Source organism: Lachnellula hyalina (genome assembly GCF_007821495.1).
Source record: "Lachnellula hyalina strain CBS 185.66 chromosome Unknown contig00079, whole genome shotgun sequence".
NCBI classification, from domain to species: Eukaryota; Fungi; Ascomycota; class Leotiomycetes; order Helotiales; family Lachnaceae; genus Lachnellula; species Lachnellula hyalina.
The window spans coordinates 71,010-87,736 of NW_022157193.1; the positions used below are offsets into that span (position 1 = coordinate 71,010).

The 16,727-nt window shown below is 48.8% G+C and overlaps 4 protein-coding genes across 4 annotated transcripts; 3 read left to right on the top strand and 1 right to left on the bottom strand.

Annotated features, from left to right (window-relative positions):
* Nucleotides 1–6,967: 6,967 nt before the first annotated feature.
* Nucleotides 6,968–8,673, bottom strand: YMR244W (Uncharacterized protein; the record flags this gene model as incomplete). Its single annotated transcript, XM_031150432.1, has 3 exons — nucleotides 6,968–7,976; nucleotides 8,023–8,255; nucleotides 8,305–8,673. The coding sequence occupies 3 exons, from the start codon at nucleotides 8,671–8,673 to the stop codon at nucleotides 6,968–6,970; spliced, it is 1,611 nt and encodes a 536-aa protein (XP_031004799.1).
* Nucleotides 8,674–9,916: 1,243 nt separating this feature from the next.
* PPM1 (Leucine carboxyl methyltransferase) lies at nucleotides 9,917–11,105 on the top strand (the record flags this gene model as incomplete). The annotated part of the gene is made up of 2 exons (XM_031150433.1): nucleotides 9,917–10,169; nucleotides 10,222–11,105. The coding sequence occupies 2 exons, from the start codon at nucleotides 9,917–9,919 to the stop codon at nucleotides 11,103–11,105; spliced, it is 1,137 nt and encodes a 378-aa protein (XP_031004808.1).
* Nucleotides 11,106–11,447: 342 nt separating this feature from the next.
* Nucleotides 11,448–12,626, top strand: LHYA1_G005489 (putative endo-1,3(4)-beta-glucanase; the record flags this gene model as incomplete). Its single annotated transcript, XM_031150434.1, has 5 exons — nucleotides 11,448–11,597; nucleotides 11,677–11,705; nucleotides 11,753–11,967; nucleotides 12,032–12,125; nucleotides 12,176–12,626. The coding sequence occupies 5 exons, from the start codon at nucleotides 11,448–11,450 to the stop codon at nucleotides 12,624–12,626; spliced, it is 939 nt and encodes a 312-aa protein (XP_031004807.1).
* Nucleotides 12,627–15,820: 3,194 nt separating this feature from the next.
* On the top strand, nucleotides 15,821–16,705 carry LHYA1_G005490 (uncharacterized protein; the record flags this gene model as incomplete). The annotated part of the gene is made up of 1 exon (XM_031150435.1): nucleotides 15,821–16,705. The coding sequence occupies one exon, from the start codon at nucleotides 15,821–15,823 to the stop codon at nucleotides 16,703–16,705; it is 885 nt and encodes a 294-aa protein (XP_031004829.1).
* Nucleotides 16,706–16,727: the final 22 nt, after the last annotated feature.

Genomic DNA, 16,727 nt, shown 5'->3' on the forward strand with positions numbered 1-16,727 from the left:
ATTAACCATGGATTCGATAAGCTTTATGTGTTCCTCTGGCATCCGATCTATCATTAGACCCTGTGACCAGGTGGCACGAGGGCATGCCGATTCGACCTGATATGGTACAAAATTGCTGGCCCTTTTGGCAAGCAAACGCTCCTTACCGACTTTGGGGGTCTTTTAAGGCCCGGTATAGCTGGATTTTGGTATGAGAGTAGATGCGAGTGCAATTGAGGGTGAGTTGCGCTGCTCGAGGTCTGGAGGACTGCTGGCGGAATAGTTTGATGCCGCCCTCTGTGTGGAACTAAAGATAGGCACAGGACTCGAGGGGTCGGATCCGCTGGAGCTATCACTAGCATTGCTGTTCGCCCTAGGGCGTTTGCTGCCTCGAACTGGAGTTTCAAATATCGCATGACTTGATATCAACTCAGTCTAGATGGGTATCAGCTAACGTTTCTTTCAAGTTCAAAGAAATCGAAATACCTTTATTTTGACATTTGATATCCCTGTGGAATAGAAGGTCAGTAATAGTACATGTGACCTTTTTATGCAGATGTACCTTGAGAAACAACCTCACGGTTCAAAAATCCCTCGATGCTTGTCATTCCATCAGCAACTGCTTGATCAAACCCCAAACCAAACCAGAAACATCGAATCCAAGCAGCACCAGTGAGTCTCCCGAAACCTTTCGCCGAGTCGAAGTCGGGATGGAAGAGGTACCTGGTCCGAGAAGCATCGCGAGACTTCGGGGCAGGGACAATGAGCTTATCCTTTTTGAAGGTGAGCTATCGTAACGCTTGCGGTTCATTTTTCAGACACTTACGAAGATCATCCGGTCAATCAAACGCTCCAAAAGGACCATTCTACGAAGATCATACTCGGATTCTGGCGGCGCGCCATGGAAAGGTAAATCGGAAAACCAAAGGGCGTCTCTGGGGGTTTGTCCGCTAGATACACCCGGGCACCTTTGATGATACCCTGGACGAATGCAGAGTATTCAGTGCAGAACGTTGAAGCCATTGGTGCTGCCTTTGGTGCCATTGACGCCATGCTGGGTGATCTAGTCACGAAAAAGCTGGGGTTGACGCGATGGATTTGTCCAAGACGCGCCTGCCTGCTGACTAAGTAAGTTGTGTGGAGTCGCCCCATAAAAGGCGCCGCGCCCCTCTTTTACCGAACCCCTTTTCGCTTCACATGTTTACTTACCGGTTCCGGTATTCAATCTTGAAGAGTTTCGAAGAGAAAAAGTTATCGAACAACTAGCTTTACGACAGTCTAACACTGGTAGACCCTACGAACGCAAAGAGGTTTCTTGTTTTTGTTCTTTTCAATCGCTCTCTTCAAGTCTGCCCTCAAATTCGACGTCCACTACATACCCTTACCCCCTCATTTTCAACTTCAAGATGGTATGCAGTCGCAAAAAATCAAACGGAGCCAAGGAGATCTTGGTCTTTTCAGGAGGATTCAACCATATTGTGTGGGTTGCTGAACCGCGAAATACGCTTGAGGAGGCACAGGTTGCGGCCGAACTCGACCAACTACGCCAGAGGGGTGTTGAGAAGAACAAGATCAAGCAGAGGAAAGTGCTCGTTCAGCGCAAAGCAAGACTTTCTATGGACGATTTCTCTGCTATCGAGCTAAGGGTGCGCGACGGGTCTCCGGATACAGAGTCCAGGTCAGATGTCGACATGAAAAACGACTCCGAGTTATCACAACCCGAATCACTTTCCACCACCCACTCAGAATCTGGATCACATTCACCAACTACATTGTTATCGTAAACGTTGACACCTCACCCTCTCCAAGACCGCCAAGAGACAGTATCAGCACCAGATTACAAGCGAGGGATGCACAAATCACTATGCTAAAGCGGGCGCTTCAACACTCAGAGGAAGAGATGGCTACCTTGAAGCAAGCACATGACAAGAACAAGATACTCTCGGGGCTGGTCGATGTTCTGATGGATCAGAAGGCAATAATGCATGGGAAGATCAAGTCGTTGGAGTGGAAGGTCGCCAGGGGAAGGGGAGATGTTAATCGTGACATGGGAGTAGAGAGTCTCGCTGATAGGGAGAAGTACTTGATACGGAGACTGGGTATTCCAGTTATGGGCGATGAGAGGGGTATCATCGAATTTAGGAGAGCCTAGATTGCCCAGGTGTGGACAAAGAAGGATTAGGAACCATAATGACACTGTAAGAGTTGACCACAATGTTTGTGGACGCCTTCATAGTATAAATTTGAATTGATGCAGGTCAATCTTGGGTTCTCATATCCCGTGAGACGTTTTGGAGTTGCAAAGATGTATCTGAGGGGTGAAGATGAGCTAGAATGGCCGGCCAGGGTGTCTATGAATTCTAACTTCAAGGCATATGACCGTGAAAGATCGATTTGCTGACAAGCATGCTTAATTCACTTGAAAAGTGGAGGTGAAGTTTGGCCCACCTGCAACTTAGAGGGGCGAGCGCTAGCCTACCATCTTCATATAAACAACCTTCGCCGTGATGTGAATGCTCACAAAACAACTCTCAACTTTGAACGATATTCCGACAATCGTGAGAGAATTACAACTTCAACGTAAGTTCCCTGAGATCGGGGCTGACCATGGCAGATCGATCGCTAATATTGCCGTCTAGTCACTGCATCGCCTTCGGATCATAAGGTCACATTAACCCTCATCACATTCAGGCCAAGGACAAATACGATCCAAGGCCTCAAAATGCCGTGCAGACGGAAACGATTCGAAGGTGCAGAGCAGATATGGGTACCATCGGTGCCGATGGGAAAGCTTTCTATGTGGGTGAAACATCCTCGTGACCATGAGGAAGAAGCAGAGCTGGCTCTTCAGATCGAAAAGGCATGGGAAGTACGCATGCACGAGAAGCGAGTTCGTCGTGAGAAGCAACTTAACAAACCTGCTGCTGCTGAGAAGCGCAGCAATAAAGCTGCCGCTCCCATAAAGCGTACCTATAAAGCTGCTGCTCCTGATTTGTACTTCCAGTGCCCGAAGCCAATATCAAAGGAAAGGCTAGAGAGGATGGGACAGCGGAGGCTCCTTAGCTTGAAACAAGGATTGAGGAGATCAGAGAGGGTGGAGAATAATAGGCTCAAGGCTTTAAATGACATCCAAAAGGCGAGAGAGCCGGAACCGGAGCCAGAGGCAAGAACCCTGAAGCCGTCGCGAAAGGTAAGACCCTTCGCTCCAGTAGGACTCACAAGGAATGAGGATTAACATGACCCAGCTCGTAACCAGATCCCCACCAGACAAACAACCTCCGACCTCTCACTCCATCACACCAATCCAGCCGAAAGTGGAGCCATCTTCACCTATGTTAAGACCACAAGACCATCCACAGTTCGAACCAGCTCCGCAAACTTTGAGACTAAATGTATCAATCCAAGCCCGGGATGCTGAGATCGAGGCATTGAAATCCAAGGCACGAGAAGATGACTTGGAGAAGAAGGCGCTGCGTGAGCTTACGGATGTCCTGATAGAACAGCAGCTGACGTTGAAGGAGCAAAACGGTGATTTGAAGAAGAAAATTTTGACTAAAGATTTAGAAACAAAGCAGCATGAGTTGATGGTGGAATTGGGTTTGCAGAAGTCTGAAGATGAGTGATGCCGGCGGAGATGAGCAAGCACTCTTGAATCGGGATTATCTGGTCATGGACTACGGACTGATGTGGAATTAATTGATGCATGGTAGAAGGAGTTAAACAGTACTTCGGGTCGATTGTTCTTGAAAGATCGATAGAGTATTGAAAAGGGGGTTTGTTTATTAAAGCCGTTGACCAATCAACAAAATCTACCCCTTACTCGTATTTTTGATCACATGTTTTCGCGAATTTCTCGATCGTCATTTCCAGAGCTGTCCCACTTTATTTCAGAACCTCGAACAACTGGAATTTGCCAGAAACAACACTTCAATTGACTCCCTGCCAGCAAGCAAGACACACACGCGCTCACCCTTTTCTTCTTCTCCAATACTTTTCCAGGCTTTCAGACATCCTCAGAACCGTCGTTATCCCTTTCCTCCTCTTCCACCTCCCCTCTTGTTGGACCACGCACGGCTACACAACATGACCAAGTGCAGCGGTAGCAAGTTTCCCGGGGCGGAGCTCGTCCACATAGGCGGTCGCACCATTTGGGTCTCTTATCCTCGTGATAGGGCTGCAGAGCAGCGCCTCGTGGACCAGCTGCAGAGGGATGCGCGAGACAGACCCCACAGGAAGAGCACGCAGGAAAAGAAGAGGGAGGTGCGCCGCGCTGTACAGAGCGATCAGGCGCCCAGTGGCCATCATGGTCTACGAGGTACAAGGCCAGCCTCTCCCCACCGTGTCCCACAAGAAATGATTCCTGCTTCTCCATTACGTGCGAGACCGTTCGCGACGGATCAAAGGGTCCTCATCGCACCGACTGGGCCACGGCAGTTCATATCAGCGAACCAGATGAGTGGGTTGGCGCCTGCTGGACCAAGAGTACGGGATCCTCGTGTCAAGTCAGAGCCATCTTCACAGGCCATGCCACTATCCGCAGTCCCTTCGAACCCAGGCCACCCATCTCAAGCCGCGGGACCTAGCGAGCACTCTCGGCCTTCGTCTCAGCCGGTCAATATGTCTATCATTGACCAGCTAGAAGTTCTTCTTCACCCAGCCGCCCAACCTAAACTGTCTCAAGCCCTCCCAGCAGAAGATGGGTCTGAGAGCACCTCAGCGCCCACCGAACAGCCTTGCGCTAACCCATTCCCCCCTTATCCAACCCCCTATGGAAACAATGAGCAGACACTCAAGGAGGTCCAACAAAATCTCCTCCCATCAGCCTCTCCCAATCAACACTCCGATGCTACGGAACCCGGTGAGATCAAAGAGAAGCCCCACCGACCGATTCCCCGCTCTCACCCCCAACCCATCTTCTCGACCCCACCAGCCAGCCGCTCAAATTCCTCTCATGGCGAAGAAAACACTATTCCTGAACTAAACCGTCAAGCAGTCTTCTGGCGCGACAGATGGGAGAAGCAGAGCAAGGAGATCAAGCATTTAAGGGAGTTGCGGATATTAAAGGATAGAGAATTGGCAGCGCTGAGCGAAATGTTGACTACGACCCAGGAGAAGAATAGTGTCTTGGAAAAGAGGAATATGGCCGCGTTGAACGCGCTTGGGTTCCAGATGTGAATTTACCAGGGGTGGGGGCTAAGTCAAAGAATTCTGGAGATATGAGAGTCTGTTTGAGTAAGGAGTTCTGGACATATGAGGATTTGATCGGCAGATACTTTCTGGCGTTTTAAGCGCTCTAGGGAGGATTGGCCTGGCGTCTGAAACGTGATTTGGCTGGATGCGACGATACCCATTATTACTTAAGTAGAGAAAGTTGACTTGAAATTAAAAATTTAGATGTTTACTTAAGACACATGCTTCAAGGACCGTAATTATAAACTCTGTGATGATGCTGAGCTTCCTCACTTCATACCGACCTAGATAACAAGCAACTCCCTCAGCAGCAGTAGTACTCAACCTCCAAACCCCCCTCCCTCTTATACACACTGTAAATCTCTCTGTGACCCGTCCCAAATTCTCCGCTTCCAACCTCTCAACCCCTCATCCCCATCCCCATTCACTCCCTTCCCTTCCCTTCCCTTCTATACCAACTCCCTAATTCCCGCATCCTCACTTACTCACTCACTTGCATTGATCACTTCTCTCATCTCTCATACCTACATACCTACTTATCCCATCTATCCATCAATCCCCCCTTCCCCTCTCCCTCTAATTCCACAGCCGTCCCTCACCCTCCCTCCATACAAGCAAATCATCTCATCTCATCTCATCTCATCTCATATCAAGTACCATTCATGCCACACAACCCATGAATGTCAATACAGACAGAGAGCACAGATAGATAGATAGATAGATAGATAGATAGATAGATGGATAGATAGAAACCCCGTTTAAACACGCGACGGTGCTTGTAAAGTTGCATTTGGAGCCTGGCATGTGAGGAGGAAGGAAGGAAGGAAGGAGAGGAGAGTTGCTCCCAGCTAGCTGGCGGGATGAATCATTTCGTTCTGATTTTTGGAGTGAGGGAGGGAGGGATGAGTTACTCTTTTGATGTATGTGTGATATAATATAATATGATGGCGTGAATGTCGAGTATCGCAAGATGGACAAGTCCTTGGATTAAATGTATATATATGATGAGTCCATCACTCACGTCGCACATAAAAGTATAGTATGAACTGCTTCACAACTACATTTTTCAACTACTACCAACTAGCTATAAGCTGATACAATGTAGATAAGAGGAAGTGAAATATCCCACAGAGTGGTAAAATTCCAACAACCACCTAACTACACCCCCCTCCCCCTTCTTCCTTGCTATATTTTTCACCACAATTCAATCCAATCCAATCCCGCCGTAAAATAAATCCACGCGCCACTAACCAGAGGAAGCAGAATAAGGTATCTCTTCATCATAAACATAACCTTCATAAAAAAAGGATCCGGCTCAAGCGAACCTGAACCCCGTCCCCTGATAAACAATAAAGTATAAGAATATGGTTATAATAGAATGTGTAAGTGTTTTTCCCCGCCATAGAATCCACACTCCGTATGTATATATATAGAGGCAAACAAAGAAGTCAAATAAAAAAAATTCATAAAAAGGGTATGGGTATAATCTCAAAACAATATCGTGGAATCTTTATATCTCCAGCTGCTGATATGGATCCAGCCAGCAGGAATGAAACGACATTTGCATAGATGAGAAGAATGTTGAATGTTTGTTGCACTACTCCGAAACCAGGTACTGTACAATTGGCTCAGAGGTCTCCAGACCAGGTAGGCGATAATATAAATTACGTATATCCAGACGTATTAGACAGTGTGAGTAATGATAAATAGTGAGAAGGTGAATAGCGATTGATCCGGACGGTGCTGTGCCGTGGGGGTTGCATATAGAAATTAGGAAACATGTGTCGGTATTTCCATTTTATAGGAAATAAGTAGAGGCGATGGCAAGCAGGGCGCCGAAGATAAGGGTGCTGCCTGAAACAAACGTCGCTCCAGCTGCGTTATGCTTGGAAGTTGGGCTTGCCATGGTGCTCAATGCAGTATTGTTCACAGCTGAGCTGCCTGACGAACCAGTGGCTATTGGTGTGACGAGTGCAGTTGCAGTACCGTTTTGATACAGAACATGAGGGGAGTTACTGGCGGTTGCGGAAGAGTATGTGGAGGTCAAGGAGGTGGTAGTAATATTGATGCTGGCCGAAGATGTTGTCAAGATTGAAGATGAGCTGGAGCTGAAAATGATGCTGCTGGAAGTGGTGCTCAAAATGGAACTCGAAGTGGTACTGGAGATGGTACTGGAAGTGGTGCTGGGGGCCGATGATGTCGACAATGATGTCGACGTCGACGTTGGGCTAGGCTTGGAAGAGCTGGGGCTGGAGCTTGGGCTGGTGCTAGATATCTTTGAGGTCGATGTTGACGATGGGGTAGGAGTTGGAGTAGACGAGGGCGATGATGAAGAGCTTGGAGGACTGGAGCTCGAAACCGCGTTGGAGGCTTTGGAGGCTTTGGAGGGTGACGAGCTCGACGATTTAGATGACCCACTGCCGGACCCTGATCCGCCAACTTCAAAGACTTCAATGACGGCCTTTCCACCCTTGGGCACAGTAGCGACACAGAAGCTGGTACCTCCTGCTCCAGTGCTGGAATCGGAGCTGGTGACAGTTCCAGGCTTATTCACAGATGGGTCAATAGAGCAGGGCAAGCCATTGCAACCTCCACCAGGGCAAGTGATATTGAGACCAAAGGTGGGAGTAGTTCCAGCAAGTTCGGATGCGATGAAGATTGGATTCCAGTCAAGCTTAACAAAAGTGTTGCCAGAGCTGTCAGTGTTGGCTCCCGAGACATATGGAGACCAGTTCCCATGTGGGTTTGAATCGCTACCCCAAATGCACGCATCAGAAGTGCCAATTCCGGGAGGGTTGACATAATAGCTAGGAGACGTTAATCAATATTCAAATATGTCAACAGATTACTTACTGAGCAGCAGTTTCACACCAGTAGGTGGTATCTGGTACAGCCAATACAGCATGGTCTTCAACGTAGGTAGGAATCAACATGGCTTCGTTCCCAGGTAGGACAGTCTGACAGAAAGAAACGCCAGAGCCACAGCTGTTCTGGACTGAAACAGTGCCGGTTCCATCAACACACCAATCGTTATTGGTGAAGGGTTTCTGGATTTGACCATTGTTGTCGCAGTATGCGCCACCGTTCTGCAAAGGATTAGTTAAAATCCTCTATAAAATTAAGTCTGTAACTAACCATGGATAGTGGGTAAGTATATGAGGTCGCTGATTTGTCCCATTGTGCCATTACTTTCCCTGGTGGACAAGCATAAGGACAGTAATTCCCAGGAGTGCAGGATTGATCGGGACTCATTGCCCACCCGCCATTACTTGCGCCAGGCACGGAGACCAAACCAGCATCTGTAGGAAACTGGCAAGTTCCACGCTTCTCCAATCCATCCTCAATGCTTTCAACATTTGGCGACGCATGTCTCTTATGTTGGTGGTTGTGTCGCGAACTCAAGCCGCCCAAATGCGACAGGCCGTGACCATGCTTCGCATCGCAAGGGACGGACAGAAGCAAAACCGCGGCGCCCATGGCCGTCTGAATATCCAAAAGCTTCATCTTGTGTATAGTAATAGGTGTGGTATCTGTTAAGTGGCCAGATGTTGCCGTGTTGGGATTATATGGGGTGTCGCGTGTGCGTAGTCTGATGTCTATCAATAGATGGCGCGCGCCGGAGTTTGGTACGTGGAGTATCGTATCGAATTGAAAATTATCAAAGTTATTTATCAAAGGCACATAATCGAAAGAGTGACTTGTGGTGAGAGTATTATTGGGAATGAATGTGATGGGCAAACAGCCAGAACGAGCGTGGAAAGGCAACGGAAGGGACAGTGAAGTATGAGTAGGAGGCGCGAGAGAGTTTACTTTGGGAGGAGAAGAAGATTTAGAGGCTGGAAGAGGGAGGGGAGGGGTCCATGCCGGCCTCTGGTCTGGGGAAATTGGATAATTTCAAGCCTGGTTCTGCGCCAATCACGGCAAGCCCACAGAGGCGCCCAATCATCCTCGAGGAGCCAGTCGACCCACCTTACTGCATACAGCCTTGGTTCATGCTTGGCTGCGGCTCGGAGGAGAAGTAGAGCTGGATTAGGACTAGACAGCGACTAGATTGGGATTAAATCAAGGTTATAATTAAGCGTAGTTTATCCTGTACCTGACGCTTGTCTTGTTTAGGAAGAGGAGGATGGGGGGATGTTAGATTAAATCACCGGTGAAAGCCAACCAAGCCCATGGAATTTGTGATTCCTTTGGCGCATCGTGATTTCTCATGATCCAGTACCAGACCAGTCCAGTGATGAGATGGGAAAGGGAAGCGGTGGCGACAATTACCGTCGAGTGGACGCGACTTTTAGAAATAGGAGTCGAGTAGGCGCTCTGCAATCCCTTCTTTTATTCTTGTAAACAATAGAATCTAGTTCGACTTGTGGCACAGTGGCTTGCTTTCCCCATACTGTACTGATAGGAACCCCAACAACCCCTATCGATAGAGTGATTGTGATAAGAAAGCGGTACAGGAATGAAATAAGCATTGCAGGGAAGAAAAGAACGCTTCTTTCTGTAAAAACATATCTGGAGAGAAAGCCACAAACCTAATTTACAACATTTACCGTGTATATTCCATCCAATGCAAGGCAACCGCTGTGTGTTAAGTCTTGTATATATATATGCTGTGATTGGTGTGTCAAAATATTTACCTCTGTGAAATATGTGTTCACGTGCTGCCGTGTTGATTCGCCAACCCAATTAATTGCGTCAGAGAAGCTATTCATCGTCCGCCCCTCACTTCAATTTCCTATCGAACCAAATGTCTGCACCACAGATTCCAAACCTCCTAGCCTCACGAGGAGGCCCACGGTCACGGGGTGGTCGAGGCCGAGGTCGAGGAGGCGGCTCTACTCATACTACCCAAAACCGCAAAGATCTCGATATCCAGTCCACAGATACAGATGCTGCAGTGTCACGTCTCAGCGCCGTTTCCCTGGGATATATCAATGACCCCTATGCGGCCTACTTTGTAAATGGTGCCGGGACACGGCGATTGCCCATCATCAACCGAGGTACCATGTTCTACAGCCAGACTCTCAACATGCTTCACTAACATCTGCGCAGGAACATATACCAGAACCACGGCTCTCGACATTCTCATCAATGCCTTCCTTTCCGAATCGAATGATACCCCGCCGCAGAAAAGGCAAATAATATCTCTAGGCGCAGGCACCGATACACGATATTTCCGCCTACGCGCCCAAAACAAGCATCGCAACCTAATATACCACGAATTCGACTTCCCCACCGTCTGCACTACTAAATCGCGCATCGTCTCGAGCAATGAAGCATTATCAAAGGGAGACGGGAATGCGACTATGTTCGTAGAGCCGACGAAGCCTACTGAACCAGACTCCGATCCAGAACCCGAATGGGGCTTTCGAGCCAGGGATGGAGAATCCGAAACAATATATTGTTGCCACCCCCTCGATCTCCGGCGGCTCCCTTACTCGCCGTCAATGAAAGAATTGAATTCCTTCCATGGCATTCAAAGCGATATTCCAACACTCCTCATATCTGAATGCTGTTTATGCTATCTGGAGGTCGATAATGCGCGAGATGTTGTCAAGTGGTTCGCAAATCGGATACCTTCTCTAGGTATTATATTGTACGAGCCGATTGGAGTTGATAGCCCGTTTGGGCAGATGATGGTTGCGAATCTTGCGGCTAGGAATATTACTATGCCTACGGTGAAGGTTTATAAAAATCTACGGGATCAGAAAGATAGGTTGTCTGAGATGGGCTTTACAGATTCAGATGGGGGTCAAGGAGGAGAAACTATAGAACGGATTTGGGACCAGTGGGTATCATCTGAGGAGAAAGAGAGAGTTGATAGCCTGGAGGGGTTGGATGAAGTTGAAGAGTGGCAAATGCTGGCTCGACATTACGCGGTCGTCTGGGGTTGGAGGGGGAGCTCAGGTTGGGAAAGTTGGAAAGAACTTCTCTAGTAGGGTGAGTGACCAAAATCGATGTCAATCAGGATCTCACCTTCCCCCTGAATGGGGAAAAAAGAGGCAAGCATGCCATGGGTAGCCTGACGAAGTCACGCTCAAGTCGAGATCGTCAATACAATCCCATTGTGCTGGCTTTTCCATTCCAACGAATCAAAATTCGAGAAATGCTTCTATACTTCAATAGGCATTGTTCCAGGTGGTGCACGCATTCCTTTCGATTAGGCATACTACATTCCCCAAGTCGCCTTATCAACCTGAAGTTCATGTAGATTTTGTTTATCTTGAGCCCCGCACTTCACTTTATTCACTCATTATGGTATTATCTCTACAATCATAATGACTTTGATGATTCCAAGTTCTTCAAAATTCTGGCATGATGTCCTAATATTGTTGATATTTGGCTCCAGCGCAGGGGCAGCTAGCACATACAACTTGGATACCAACTTGGCAGGGTCATCGTTCTTTGACAATTTCAATTTCTTCACAGTAAGCACATTAGGAAACCTCGTCACTTCTACTATCTGCATCTCCTATCCCTCCGACAAAAAGTTAACCATAACTCAAGGGACCTGATCCAACAAACGGATTCGTCAAGTAAGTTCGACTTCATGGACTATCCCCCAGAAACTAACAAGATCTAGCTATGTTAGTGCCGTGGAAGCTGCTAACTTGGGCCTCGCGGGCCCCGGCCCAAACGGTGCCATGTACATAGGCGTTGACTACTCAACAACTCTCAGCACTTCAGCGCCTGGACGAAATAGTGTGAGGATCAGCTCAAAACAGTCATGGACACATGGATTATTCATTGCGGACATTGCGCACATGCCCGGAGGAATTTGTGGCACTTGGCCTGCATGTGAGTTTTCCAATACTGGTTAAACCTAGCCTTCTATCAAAATAATTCGCTGACTTCCTTATAGTCTGGTCATTTGGCCCGAACTGGCCTCAGTCTGGAGAGATCGATATTATCGAGGGAGTTAATAGCAATGATGATAATCTCATGTCTCTTCACACGTCAGTCACCTTTGCAGTATCTATATGTCTGATACTAACTTCTGACGCAGCTCTCCTGATTGTACAATCGCCGGCAGCGGACAAACTGGGACACTGCAATCCAACAATTGCGACGGCAACTTGAACGACAATACCGGATGCAGCAGCACAGCCTCCACGGATTCCTCTTACGGTGGCCCATTCAACGCCATCTCTGGAGGCGTATATGCCACCGAATGGACATCTCAGTATATCAAGATATGGTTCTTCCCACGATCAAGCATCCCTCAGGATATAACAAATGGCGTCCCTGATCCTCAGACTTGGGGAACTCCCCAAGCAAACTTTCGAGGCAGCTGCGATATCGACACCCATTTTGCGAATCATAACCTCGTTTTTGATACTACTTTTTGTGGAGACTGGGCTGCCAATGTTTGGACTTCGGATCCTGTTTGTAGTAGTTTGGCGCCGACGTGTGTCGGCTATGTTGCTTCCAATCCATCTGCGTTTATCGATGCGTAAGTACTTTACACGTATAATGTTTTGGGGTTACGTGCTAAGTATCCTTAGATATTGGATTATCAATTCCGTAAATGTCTATACGGTCGGGCCGGCGGTTTCCTCGACTTCGACGAACCCTGATAGTTCGACGGAAGCCTCACCATCTCTATCTCCATCTCAAGCCACCCCAATATCCAGCAACCCCTCTCCTTCCCAAACCCCCCAATCACACTTCATCTACCTCTCCTGCCTCTCCACCACACTCTCAACCTTTACCAACTTCCTGACTAGCCCCAACATGACCATCACCACCTGCCTAACAGCCTGCGCCTCGAAAACCTACGCCGGTGTGCACGGGACTAGCTGTGGCTGTGCCGACGATCTGGGGGATACGACTGTGGGAAGTTGCCATCTCCCTTGTCCTGGAGACCCACTCGAGGTTTGCGGAGGTGTCAGGGTGGTGAATAGTCTAAGGAAGAGGTTGAGCAATGACACGGCTGATTGGGCGTGGAGTGTTTATGTGGCTGAGCCTGTAGGTGGGCTGGAGGGGAGTTCGAGTGAGAGTGTGGTAGAGACGGGGAGCATAACCCCATCACCCTCTCCGGCGCCCTCCATATCTGCAGACCTACCCCCCTTATCAAGCGTCCCTCCAGCATCCTCAATCCTCGGCGTAGGAATGGCCGGTAACCCCTCTCTCCCACCCTCATCCCCACAATCAGAATCAGAATTCTACATCACCATTCTCACCAGTAAGTGTCCTTCCTCTTCCCCCCCTCCCAAATTCCTTCTCGGTGCCTACCTACCTAGTCAAGCATGCAAGCAAGCAATCAACTGACATGAGAGCCTCTCATCCAGCAACATACATCGACCTCTGCACCTGCGCTGCCAACACCCTAGCCACCTACACCATTACCTCAACCCTGACCATCTGCCCCTCCACCCCCTCGGACTCTATACCGACACCCGCAACAGCTCCAGCACCCCAAATCCCCATGCTCACAACCACGAAAACGTGCGTTAGTTGCGGCATAGCAGGCGAAAGCTTAACGTTCATCCTCACACTACCATGCATTGCGGTCTCCACGAGCCTGTCGGGTTTTTCGAGCGTGGGTGTGGGCGTGTGGAGCAATACCAGCACCTCTCTTCTTCTCTCTGTCCCCACCACCACAACTACAACTACAACCAATATCTCCATTACCCCAGCACACACCACCCAAGTAGCTGCGGCAGTGCTCTATAGCACGCAACCCGTCCTCCCTGTGCAAATCCCAATTTCACCACCACCGCCACCAACGGCTACGGCTACGGCTACGGAACATGTAGTGCGTACTAGTACGGAGATTGCGGGGCCTATTAAGCCTACGGGCGCCGGTGGGCAGACTATTATGGGTGGAGGTGGAGGAGCGAACTCGGTGCTAACGGCTGAGGGGAGAAGGAATCGGCGGTTTGGCTTTGGGGCCGGGGTTGCATTTTTGGGATTTGCTCTTTTGGTTTTGTGAGGGGAGGTGCAGTGCCAGACTATCAGTTGAAGGAGAGTGGAAATGGAAATGAAAGGGGGGGAGGGGGTGTTGGATGGATTATTGATGGATAGATAGATAGGTAGATAGATAGAATAGGGTACTTATATAGCTAGATGTCTTGATGAAATGAAATGAATGAAATTAATTAAATTAACTACAAGTTGTTTTGAATTCGAATTAGTAGTCTACTAGCATAGAATCCCGTAACGACGCTTATCATGCCACTTACTAGCACGCAGTTATCTGAATTCTCAATACTATACTGATCTGATCTCCTAAGTAGCGTTCAGCGCAGGATATCAGGGGCATCGCATCTTATTTCCTAGTAAGGCATACAGTATATGCTCATATGATATAAAGAATACCTATCATCTAAGAAGGAGAAATACATAGATTGCGTAAGCATTGCTTACGCTTGAGGTTTACATATACTCTTACTAGCTTAGGAAAGGTAAGGTAAGGGGTACTTTATATAAGTTTAGAATTCTAGGCTACCGAAGGTGAGGTTATGGAATGCGTGGGTAGGTTGGTAGGTAGGTAGGTAGGTAGGTAGGCGATATATACGAGTATCTATCGATGGATGCACTTATTGCGTTCCAAGCTTCCTGTAGTAGGAATCTTTGCTGGGATTTTTGATTAGGGATATAGGTAAGGTAAGGTAAGGTAAGGTGAGGTGATATCAGGTTTATATCTGGATTTCTGTTGTGTGATTCTTGCTGGACATTTATATTGCGGGGTATAGGTATCTGAGCTTTGAAGTCGTGTTCTAGGGGCGGGAGAGAGAGAGAGAGAGAGAGAGAGAGAGAGAGTATTTTATGAAGATTTCTCTTGATTGATGTAGTAATGATACTTCTGCTCTTGGATTAAGTAAACTAAGGTATTCTTTTCAAAACTACTTGTTGTAATTCGCCTTCACGAGTGATGTCTAACGCGGCTGTTGATGTTGATGTTGAAATGGCCCACCGACGGCCTGACAGCGGGCACTTGTCCGATAACAGCTCGAAGCTGTTGAGATACGATGCCTACAGGGGTCTTGCTAGCTGGGCTGGGGTGCCCCCCGCAGTAATTTCCAGTGATCGACAACCTCACCGCATCTCGGTCAAGGGTACCAGGCTAGGGGTACTTCGTAGAGAGAAAAAGTTTACGAGGTATTCTCTCCTTTCTTCAGCTTCTACCGAGAAAGGAGTAAGGACTCCCAACGAGAAGCAATTGGAGATGATTGGATATACTGTGACCGGATGATATACTTACCGCATCAGAACCTTCAGCTATACGGAGTAAGGTAGCTCAATTGATTGGCGCTGGAGCCGAGGAACAACACCCTTACCTTGGGTAGAAGGCTGATCTCAAGCCTCACTTGTGACTTGTACGAACACCGGCTGCAAGCTTCTAGAGATCTGTACTCGCACTGTATCACCACAGCAGCCTGCGTGCATGCACCGCGGCACAGCTCTAGATCTCTTCACGATTGACACATCTCACCTCATGCGCCATACCCCATACGCATCTCACTGCCATCCACTCCCCCCCACCTGCGTCCCGAGTCGACAATCCAGCTCCAGTTCCAGCTCCAGCTTCTACAAACACAAACAACGCCCCCAATATGCCAACATACCTAGTCCACGGCTTCCGCTGGCAGCGCTCCATGATCCGCATCCACATCATAATCAACAACCTCGACGACGCAGCCGCAGAATGGATCATGCCCCCGCGACCTCCGCTACCTTCCTCAACTCCTTCTACTCGCTCTACGACTTCCTGCCACCCAGCAACCCCCCCGCTCCATCTTACGCGCGCCCGGAGCCGCCGCCGCAGCCGCAGCTGCATACACAGACACAGGTCCCGGCGAGTGGGAGGCGGACGCTCACGAAGCGGAATTCCAGCTCGCGGTCCCTGTCTTCGCTCATCTCGCTCTCGCAGAACGGGAACGGTAGTGGTGCGAGAAGGGCGAGTTTGAAGAGGCCTGAGACGGAGGGGGCTAGGAATGGGTTGGTGAATGGCAACGGGAATGGTAATGGCAATGGGGCGCAATCGCTGGGGAGGAGTGTGGGGTCTTCGGTAGGCAGTGCGAGCGCGAGTACGATGCAGATGCCACGGATAGGGGAGAAGAAGAAACAGCCTTCTTTCAATGATTGGAGTGCGGTGAAGCTGCTGGAGCAGTATGATCCGGATGATATGTATGCGGTGAGCCAGCCGCACGCGTATGTGGGGGATTATATGATGGAGGTCCCGCTAGGCGTGTCGTTGACGGAGGAAATGGCCAAGTACGAGGCAAGGGTGAAGGGTGAAGAGGAAGAGCTGAGTTCTGCTACTTCGGGAACGCTAGGAGGTGAAATGAGCCCAAGGGAATTTAGACGCAAGAGTAGGCGGTTGGGATGGATTGAGAAATTGAGGGATGGGTTGCAGAAAGATGCGGATATTGGCTGGTTTGTCGTGGTTGTTGGGGATGAGGAGAGAGCTCCTCCGGATGAGCGTATTGGGGCCAGTGTGAATAGGGAGGAGCATCATATACGATCCCCGCCGAGGGGTGCAAAATCAAAGGGATTCTTTGGCAGGAGAAAAACCATTCCCGAGGAGTGAGAAGATATTGTACAAGTACAAA